The following is a 9,865-nucleotide window of genomic DNA, read 5'->3' as shown; positions in this document are numbered from 1 at the left end:
TTCATATATTATAATTAATATAGAAAATATTAAATAATAATTTAAGGTATTATTTAATTATAGAATAAAGAGATGATTATAAATAAAAAGAAAAGAGAAGTAAAAGTAATTATATCTTAAGAAGGAGATATTAGATTAAGAAATAAATCGAAGATATTTATAGTTTTTAATAAGAATTATAAAATTATATATTTTTATCTAGATCGAAAATAAATAAGTAAAAGAATAATTAAGAAGGTTATAATTAATTAAGAGAAATACTTAGATTAATCTTAATAAGAGTAAGGTATATCTTAGAAGGTACCTATTTATAATAATTAAGAATATATAAATGAAATATTAATTATTATATAAAAGGGATTTATAAATATAATTAGAATTAGATAATTATTAAGATCTAAAAACCTAAAAAATAGGTCTAAGGAGTGCCCTCTATATATAATAGACTAACCCTTAATAGCTACGTATATATAAGGCGCTTAGACTACCTCTAGACCTATAGGGGAAGTAGAGTCGGATTTTAAGCTATAGCTAATAAGATATAAGAGAACTTAAATGCTTATTACTATAGAACGGCTCTATAGAATATTATAAAAGTTATACTATTCTATAGCTATAATCTTTCTCTATTTTATAATATATATATTATTATAGTTTAGCTTTTATTTAAGCTACTAGAGTAGTTATAAAACTCTAACTCCTTATAACTCCTATAATTTCTATTATTTAAATTATAATTTAATTTATTTCCTTAGAGAGCTATTTATAAGTAATCCTACTACTCTAAAGTACTAGGAATTAGAGGCCTAATATTTATAGGAATAGTAGGTTTAAGCTATATTTTCCTTACTCTATCTATTATTTTTCTATTATTAATTATTTACTATAAAGCTAGAAGAGTAGATATAATATACTAGAGACTCGAGATTATAAGTATATTAGAGCGGCTATTAACTCTATTAATAGCTCTTAATATTAGTTCTTATAACTATTCTATCTGTAAAGAGAGCTAGTATTAAACTAATATTAGGGGATTCCCTAGGGTAGTAATTAGGATAGTAATTACTAATATAGTAACTACTATAGCTAGGACTTATAGCTCTTAGGAGTATATAAGTTATAGCTTATATAATTAGTGAATTAGATAAGTATATCTAACTTATATAGGTAGTAGTAATCTAGAGAGATAGTATTAATTATATTATAAGTCTTATATTACGTACTCTACCTATTTAGAGCTTGCAAGTTTAGCTAAGGTACTAAATTAGGGTTTATAGAAGTAGTAAGCCCCTCTTAATATATATAATATATATAGAAATAAATATAGCTCTATTATAGCTAGGAATAGAATCGGATCTTAGAAACTAGGTAGGTATTATACTAGGAATATAGGATAGAAGCTATATAGCTATTCTATAAGTATAAAGTAGATAAATTCTACTTCTTAGGTAGGAAGGCTATATAGGCTTATATATAGTTATAGGTATAAGTTTTAATGCCCTCTTAGGTATCTTTAAACCCTACTTATAGGGCATACTTAGAAGGTTTAATAGCTAGGGGTTCTATTTTCTATATAAAATTATACTACCTTAATAAGGCTAGTTTATAAGCTAATGAGATATAGATAAATTGCTAGGGCAGCCAATAGGGAAGTCGATGAATTTTAGCCCCCTAGTCGCCCCCCTATTCGCGACACCTCCAATGGTTGAAATATACTGCACTTGATAGTATAGAGGTCTTAGTAGGCACGGGCCTACAGGTCAGGCTACGTGCCTTAGGCAGTTGGGCTTTAGGCTCCAGGCCTCAGGCAGGGCCACAGGCCAGGCCACGTGCCAGGCCACAGGCGGCCTTAAGCCACGGCCACTAGGCCGGCCCTCCATTCCATTCATATTAAATGCCCGGACAATTAAAGATGTAACGTCCTTGTCGTCTTCCTCCCATCCTAAGTCGTAGGCGTTGCTTAGGTATAGGGGTAAGTCGAAGTAGAAGTGTTGGAAGGTAGGCCGTGCGTTGCGCGTGGCTTTAAGGTGGCTGGGCCGCGCGCGTGCGTTACGCGCGGCCTCAGGGCAGCTACGTGGCATTAGCGAAGAAAGCGAAGAAAGCATTAAGAGGGAAGAGAGTCGTAGAGATGGCGTTGGCTGTACATTGTACTGCATGGAGGGTTAGCTCGATGGTGTTGGGTGGTGGCCTGATCCACACGTCTGCCGCGAAACCGAGCCTGCCCGCCCACACCTGCCCGCCCACCACCTGCTTCCCGCTTCCTGCCACATGTTTCCTGCCTACTGTTCAGATCTTACGATGGATGGGGACAGGAAGCGCCATGTACCGGCGGATGGCCATGGCAAGTGCAAGTGCAGTGCCAGTGCCAAGATGGGTAGCATGTGCAGGCAGGTACTTCCGACGCTTCCGACCATCGGTCGTCGATCGTTGATGAGATGGCAGTCCCTACCTATTACCTTGGGTAAGGTACCTTACCTACCTTACCTGAGAAGGTATACATAGGTAGGTACCTTAGGTAGGTAGGCTACCAGTGGCAGGTAGCAAGAAAGGCCTTCAACAGATATCATCACGCGAGCCCGCTGTTTCGCTCTGCCTCGTGATCTCTCCCCAGCCCTGCCAAACTCAAAACCCCGTGGCCAGCCCGTCGACCTAGCCCCAAGACGAACCTTAACCTAGCGAGTTGCCGTGCCCGAGATAGCTCACCGTCTTCGGCTGCGTTTTTTGTTTTTCGGATTTGGTAGCTGCTCTTGATCTTTCGAGACTTATCATCCACATCTACGCGCCGCCCTCCTACCCCGCTAGACGAGTCCTCACAACCGATCGTCACAATGGACGAGAGGAAGCAGAACCACCCAGGTACCGCTCACCCTCTCACGATCCCCGCATCATTTTCGCGCCGCCCACTCACATCTCCCACAGCCTCGTCCCTGTCCGCCTCCTCGCCCTCCTTCTCTTGGGCCAACGAGCGCCCCTCCAACACACCACAGATTACGACCTCGGACCTCGCCGTCTTCGGTTCTCTGCTGCTCCTGCAGTCGCTCACCTCGTACAGTCTCTTTGCCATCTACCGCGGCTACGAGGGCTGGGGTCAGACCAAGGGCGTCGACAGGGCCTGGATCGTCCTCGGCGGCGTGCAGTCTGTCGTCTCGGTCGTGCTCATTGGGAGCTTCTTCCGCCTTGTGTTTGCGCGCTGGAGGAACCGCATCGAGTAGGGCTCGCGGCGACTCGCGACAAACACCACGAAGGAGCTCTGACTGTTCTATTCTTCTTTCTTCTCCTTTTTTTGTTTACGTACGTAACGGCGGCAGCGTCAACCTCACTTGGAGAGCATCCGGAGGCCAGACGGGAGGATTAATGTGTGGTGGAAGGAGGATGAGGTTATGCTTTGGAGAGGCATGAGCGCTTGTTCTTTCTATTATTCGTATACCCTTTTCTTTAGTCACGATACTGGGTTCTATGCTGCAAGCTGATCATGGGCAGCGATGGGATGCTTTTTGGCGGGCACGTATCAACTTCGACCGTTCTTAATTGCCAACTTATCGCTAAACACCCTCGTCAAATATCCTCACTGGATAATCTTTGTCAGACACCTTCATGCCGTGCGCTTCGTCTTGCAAGGCCTTCCCCGAAACCATACGGACATTCCATGATCGTGTACCAATGCGACCTATTCTATGAAAAACACCTCTGCTGAGTATTATCGGTACCCCAGAGGCGCCTGAGCCCGTCCTATCCATGTTTTTCCGCAACCGTAAGTCCTTGAACGAGCCTGGGACCTTCTGACTGCTGACAAGATAAGTGCCGTCTCGGTTTTTCTAGGCAACTCAATGGTGACTTTGTAAAGCAAGATACCCATGAGTGCAGACAACTATGTTTCGTGTTCGGCTCCGATTCAGTACCTCGGTCGCTTCAGCGGTCCTCGCCGTCCATGTGGCGGCTCTTCACGCCGCGTCGGAAGCAACGCTGTCGTAATACGGGCTACGAATCATGCCCAAAGGCTAGGATAGATAACGACTTACGAGAGCTCATAGGATGTCCGCACTGGGGCGCCGACAAAAGCCTGCTTGGGACGAGAGACTTTGTCGCTAATGTCAGCAGAAACCATACCATCAGATGGATTGTACGGCTGAGCTGTGTGGCACAGGACCGGAAGCCTCAAATTGCCATGCCATCTTCGTCGACGGGCTGATGCCGAGAATCACATCGCTTTAGGCATGGATACACCCTGGACCAGGACACGAACGTTGACGCGCGTCACGAGGATTCTCGGTTTCGACGACGGCTGGCTTGCCGACGACTCCCTCTCGCCCTACACGATGCGAAGGACGCGGACGTGGTCGTTGGACGCCATGCCCGCGAGCCTGCGGCCGACGGTGCTGCAGCTGGCGGTGGACCAGCACCCCTGGATTGACCTGTTCCCCTGCCCGCGGATGCGCGACAGTTTCCTGCGGATGATACAAGTCCACGGCGAGAATGCGGTCGATGAGGACGAACTGTGTCGGGACTACGCGGATACAGCGGGAGCTAAGAAGGGGCTGGAGGATGGGGCGTCTGCCATTGTGTGGTCCGATCCGTGGTCGCCTCATGGGTGGGAGCTTACGGCGGGCTTTGTGAAGAAGTGGCCGTGGTTTCTGCAAGGGTGTGTTGAGCTCCAGGCGGGCATGAATGCCTGGAGGACGCGCCGGGGGCTCGAGAGACTGCGATTTCTGGGGTGCTGAATTAGTCGTGTCCGTTGGCCGATGTGTTGGCTGTGGGTGCTTGCGAACGTCTCATCTTGATCTCACGCCAATGACATATTGACTGTCTGAATGAATGAAATAACAAGCAACGAGGTTCTCGATATTGTACCTCCAAGATGTTTTTCTTTGCCCTTAAGTGAAGTTCTCCGGTAGCCTGCGGCGTCTATCTCGTTCGTAAAGTGGTCTAGTTCGTTATCATACCTTACCTACCTTGAAAAGCGGCAAATTACAAGCCAAAGCTGGTAGTTTCTCCGCCATTCTTGTACTTCTCAACATGATCTTTCAAATACACATGTCTCGTGGACGTGACAATCATCAGGCTGACAAGTTTTGCGCTTGCGTCTACGTCCAGAATAGATATATAACGTGGTTCTTAAAGCTCTATAACACAACGAGAACTTACCGCCGGCCGTCAAGATGCCGAGCTGTATCGGAATGCGTGCTCACGTCGCAGAGGCCCTTCTTTGATCTGCTGGAGGCTTTCCACAGCACCTTCCGCGCTTCCCTTACTCGTGATACCCACTGCATTTCCTGATACCTTGTCACAAGTGGCCACTGACTTGCTCCGGGTGTTTTTACCCAGAGAATTTGTACTTGGTCTCCCCAGGATCCCTTTTGAAGAGGAACCCCTAGCGCCTTGGGTATTGGGATATCGTACTCAGCAAAGACCCCGTTGTTGTCGAAGGGCTTGATCTTGTTGGTCAGAACGCGCGACGGCGAGAATCAATGACAGCATCATAGAGATCGCAATCGCCCATCCTGGACCTGGTCCAACCTTGCGTCCATGGGTGTCCGAGAGAGATACTGACGCCCGCACCCTCAGCTGTCTGGGAGAGAGGAAAGCTGCATGCAAGCCACTGAACTGGGTCGGTCCGATAAGCGAAGCAAACGACACGACCTCGACGCTGAGTACTTCGAAGTCGAGGGACGGGGAATCGTATATGAAACGGATCCGCGTGAAGGCGTCAAGTTGGCCTCAGAGGTCGGCGGGCAACTTCCCTGGGGTACGCTGATGCCTCAATAATGAGACGGAATCTCCTGTAACAGAAGAATAAGTGATGGGCAGAAGTGCAAACGACTAAAGACTTTTCTCCCGCGTCGCGAATGTTGGCTGTTCATAACAGTCTAGCTATTTAGATCACCTGGAAAGACGGCTTCAAATCGGTCTGTATCCCATAGCTCATGGGTGCGGGGAGTGTCAGGATGTGGACTATCAAGTCGTGGCGTCATGGCACGAGCGGCGGCCACATGTGTGATGCCATCGACCACCTTCGAATTTCGGTATTGAGCAACAGTAGTTCCATAGACTGGCTCTCACAAACACAATGCTCGGTGTCTGAGATGATTTTAGTTGGTGGCAGGAAGACTGACTGCCTGCTCAAAAGAGGCCTGAGTCAAGGCCCCCAGCGACGAGTTCTCGCCATCAATATGCTTTGCCTTCGGAGGCCTTTTATGGTGAATTCTGTCTTGACAAATCCTGGCATTCTGACGTCCAGATGACCAAAGAAAGCCGAGCCAAAAAGACGGGTCCCAACCGCCTTGGCGCCGGCACCCGGACTCTCGGCACCGCGGCAGACGTCACCTTTCCAAGCTATCGTCTTGTCAATACAGTCCAATCCCCGGCGCTTCTCCAACCTAAACTGGGGCCGTAAAATGCTTGGCTGTTGCATCTTCACAGAACGGTGGGCCTCCGATGTCATTAGCCAAGACAACGCGCGGTCACTCGACTCAAGGCCATTCAATCTTGTCAAGCTTGGTAGGGCAGAGAAGAAACCAGTATGGCGGAGAAGTTTAAAGGCTATGGTAACCCTCTGTTGGCCGTCATGGTGGCGCGTCTGAGCAGGTCCCAACCACTTCTCTCGATACTACCGCGTGGCGTCCCCATAGCATCGGGTACGATTCGAATTTCGACATCGGGAATCGAATCTTTCCAGGCGTAGACTTGAACAGCAACAGAGCAAAAGCATCGATTCTTCGCGCTCGAGATGATTCGCGGTGACGGTACGGAGAGGGATCCGGGGGCACACGATCGGGAAGATGCGAATGTGACAACAACCGGCTATGGAGAGACAGTCACACGGGACAAACTTGCCGCACGAGATCGCGACCAAGATACCCTGAATGGGCCAGCCAGCTCCGCCGATGCCGATCTCGAGAGCGGAAAGGACTCATCACGGAAAGCCGACCAGAAAGACCGCAAGCCATTTTTCAACCGTCCCAAAGAGCCTCTGTCATTCAGCGAGCGCGCTATGCGGGTCACTTGGGCGTGGTTTCCTACAACAATGTCGACGGGCTCCCTGGCCTCTCTCATCAGCGTCCAACCTTACACCTTTGCCGGCTTGACGGCTATTGGCAAAATCTTCTTCATCACGACCCTTGCCCTCTTCATCATCTTTACCGTTCTTATCGTCATTCGCTTCACTTTCAAGCCCCGAGCGCTGACCACATCGCTCCACCATCCCTCCGAGTCATTCTTCTTTGGGTCATTCTGGGTCTCGATTGCCCTCATCCTGAATGGAGCAACAGTTTACGGCGTCCCGGACTCAGGGCCATGGCTGGTATCGGCTCTGAGGGTGGTGTTCTGGATCTACATGGCGTGCGCTCTCATCGTAGCCGTATTTGAGTATCACGTCATTTTCGAGGTTGAGAAGCTGGCACTCTCGGATGCCGTTCCAGCTTGGATCCTTCCCGCATACCCCTTTCTCATCTCTGGGACTCTGGCCGCGAACATTGCCGAGACACAGGACCAAAACAGCGCCGTGCAAATCATCGTCGCAGGCATCATGGGCCAGGGCCTCGGCTGGATTCTCGCCATCTTCATCTACGTCGTCTATCTCACGCGCCTCATCGCAAACAATATGCCTCCACCATCGACTCGGCCAGGCATGTACGTTTCCGTCGGACCTGCGGCGTACACCTGCAGCGGACTCGTCGGCCTTGGAAAGCAAGCGCAGAATGCCCTGCCCGACGGCTTCCTGGGTGTCACGAGCATTGACGTTGGCGACGTATGGCGGTCCTGTTCCGTCGCCGCGGCGCTGTTTGTCTGGCTTGTCGCCCTGTGGTTCGCCGCGCTCACATCCGTATCCGTGATTCGCGTTGTCCGTCGAATGAACTTTACATTGCAGTGGTGGGCATTTGTTTTCCCGAATGCTGGCCTCGCCATGGCGTCCATTCAGTTGGGCAATTCTCTCGAGAGCACTGGTCTCCGTGCATTTGGTTCGGCATTGACTGTCGTGCTGGTTGCTCTTTGGCTGCTTTGCGCCTTTTGTCATATCAGAGCTCTGTGGAATCGGGACTTGCTTGCGGTAGGGAAGGACCTGGGCGTTGAGGAGGTTAACCGGAGGCATGATGAGAAGAAGCTTGCTGGAAGGTGGACTGAGGGCGAAGTCAGGCCACCGAGGTCAGAAGGCCCTTGATTTTGTTATTCATATCGGACGAAGTATCACTCAAAACAGATTGTTTTTAAACCCTGGCCGCCACGATTTTATATATATTCAAATTGTTGAACCAATATTAGGGAACTCTATAGTTAGGATAGTGATATCTAGGATATCTAGGATCCACTGCTCTCAGGAGCACGTGAACTACGGCTTACGTAATCGCTAAGAGTAGATAGGTATATCTAACTCACGTAAGTAGTAGTAACTTAGAGAAGTAGATAAGAATTATATATAAGAATTAACTATTATAAGACTTATTAGATACCCTATTTATTTAGAGCTCGTAAGTATAACGAAAGTATTAGATTAAGGTTTATATAAATAATAAAGCCCTCTTAATATTAATTAATATTATATTTAATATAATATAGAATAGCTAGAGCTAGAGAAATTAGGATTAATCCTATAAAGAATATATTTACTATATATAAGCTTATCGATTACGCTTTATAAATAATTATAAAAGTATTATTTTATTTTTAAGTATTTTAAAACTCTTATATAAGCTTAATAATAGGGAATTCCCTTATTATATAATCTATAAAAATACTATCTATTTCGAGTATCTTAGGACTCCTATAACTAAGATTATTATTAAGCTATATTATTAACTATAAAACCCGAAAAACGAAGCTATACGGAATAATTAATTATTTATATTAGAGCTTTATAAACTTAATAATAATAAGCTCTTTAGATTATAATAATAGCTCTATAATAAAGCTAGAAAGCGCTAAAAAGCTATAATAGGAATTTAATATTATTCTAAAAGATATTAATATTATATACTTTATTTAAAAAGTTAAGAAAGATCTTAATATCGATTTTATCGTAAATAATATAGAATTATAATTCCTAGGATTACTAGATTTAGTATTTATAGATCTTAAGAGCGCTTAGATTATTAAAATAATAAGTATATATAGAAATATAAAAGGAGTTTACCTCTTAGAAGTATTTATTAAAGACTTCTAAAACTAAAACGAAGAGGATTTCGATTCCTATAATTTAATAATCTCTTAAATACTAGAAGTATATCTTATAGATCGTAGGATCCCTCTTCTAGGGGTAATAAATATTAAAATATTAAAGAGATTAATTCTAATATTATTATAAGAAAAGATACTTAATATAGATATATTAAAGAGTAATATTAATTATAATTTAATACTTTATAGAGTAGAGGAATAACGAGAATAATTAGATAATAAATAATTATTTATAATAAAGATTATTTAATTATCTTAAATTCGAGTTATATAAAATAAGAGGATAGATCCCTATTAACTTTATATTTTAAGGTTATCTAATTAATAGAGTAAATAATCTAGCTAATAAAAGATTATATTTTATTTATAATAAAATAAGACTTTACCTCTAAATAGTATTTAGAACTTATTAGCTTAATATTATATTCTATTATTATATAAATTAATAAACTTATTAATTAATAGAATTATAATTAAGTAATTTATATTATTCTAGAATAAAGAGAGTAATTACTCTAAAAAGACTTATAATATCTTAGATAATAAGATATATATCTTTATAAATATATATAAGCTCTTATAAATCTAATATATATAGCTCTATATACTCTTCCTAAATATACTTTTAAGGTATATATAAGTTTTCTTCTTAGAATATATAAATAAGAATATAAGAATTTAATAAATATATTTAGAA

At 44.0% G+C, this 9,865-nt stretch overlaps 4 protein-coding genes across 4 annotated transcripts; all 4 read left to right on the top strand.

The window, feature by feature from the left end:
- The first annotated feature begins 2,784 nt into the window (after nucleotides 1-2,784).
- On the top strand, nucleotides 2,785-3,441 carry VDAG_10533 (uncharacterized protein). Its single transcript, XM_009659600.1, has 2 exons — nucleotides 2,785-2,856; nucleotides 2,920-3,441. The coding sequence occupies exons 1-2, from the start codon at nucleotides 2,829-2,831 to the stop codon at nucleotides 3,210-3,212; spliced, it is 321 nt and encodes a 106-aa protein (XP_009657895.1). The 5' UTR covers nucleotides 2,785-2,828; the 3' UTR covers nucleotides 3,213-3,441.
- Nucleotides 3,442-4,113: 672 nt separating this feature from the next.
- VDAG_10532 (uncharacterized protein) lies at nucleotides 4,114-4,718 on the top strand (the record flags this gene model as incomplete). The annotated part of the gene is made up of 2 exons (XM_009659599.1): nucleotides 4,114-4,120; nucleotides 4,213-4,718. The coding sequence occupies 2 exons, from the start codon at nucleotides 4,114-4,116 to the stop codon at nucleotides 4,716-4,718; spliced, it is 513 nt and encodes a 170-aa protein (XP_009657894.1).
- Nucleotides 4,719-5,077: 359 nt separating this feature from the next.
- On the top strand, nucleotides 5,078-6,150 carry VDAG_10531 (uncharacterized protein). The gene has a single exon (XM_009659598.1). It carries the CDS (start codon nucleotides 5,587-5,589, stop codon nucleotides 5,761-5,763), a length of 177 nt encoding a protein of 58 aa, XP_009657893.1. The 5' UTR covers nucleotides 5,078-5,586; the 3' UTR covers nucleotides 5,764-6,150.
- A 367-nt stretch (nucleotides 6,151-6,517) lies between these two features.
- Nucleotides 6,518-8,155, top strand: VDAG_10530 (uncharacterized protein; the record flags this gene model as incomplete). Its single annotated transcript, XM_009659597.1, has 2 exons — nucleotides 6,518-6,632; nucleotides 6,696-8,155. The coding sequence occupies 2 exons, from the start codon at nucleotides 6,518-6,520 to the stop codon at nucleotides 8,153-8,155; spliced, it is 1,575 nt and encodes a 524-aa protein (XP_009657892.1).
- Between the last annotated feature and the right edge of the window lie 1,710 nt (nucleotides 8,156-9,865).

This window comes from Verticillium dahliae, genomic scaffold (genome assembly GCF_000150675.1).
Source record: "Verticillium dahliae VdLs.17 supercont1.49 genomic scaffold, whole genome shotgun sequence".
NCBI lineage: Eukaryota > Fungi > Ascomycota > Sordariomycetes > Glomerellales > Plectosphaerellaceae > Verticillium > Verticillium dahliae.
The sequence above is the reverse complement of the archived record's forward strand: the minus strand, read 5'-3'. Positions and strand labels throughout refer to the sequence as shown.

Bases quoted from the DNA above. Each gene is read 5' to 3' on its own strand.
- VDAG_10533 (XM_009659600.1), top strand. From the start codon at position 2,829: ATGGACGAGAGGAAGCAGAACCACCCAG. The intron at 2,857-2,919 runs GTACCGCTCACC...CATCTCCCACAG, and splicing joins GAGGAAGCAGAACCACCCAG to CCTCGTCCCTGTCCGCCTCC.
- VDAG_10531 (XM_009659598.1), top strand. From the start codon at position 5,587: ATGCAAGCCACTGAACTGGGTCGGTCCGATAAGCGAAGCAAACGACAC.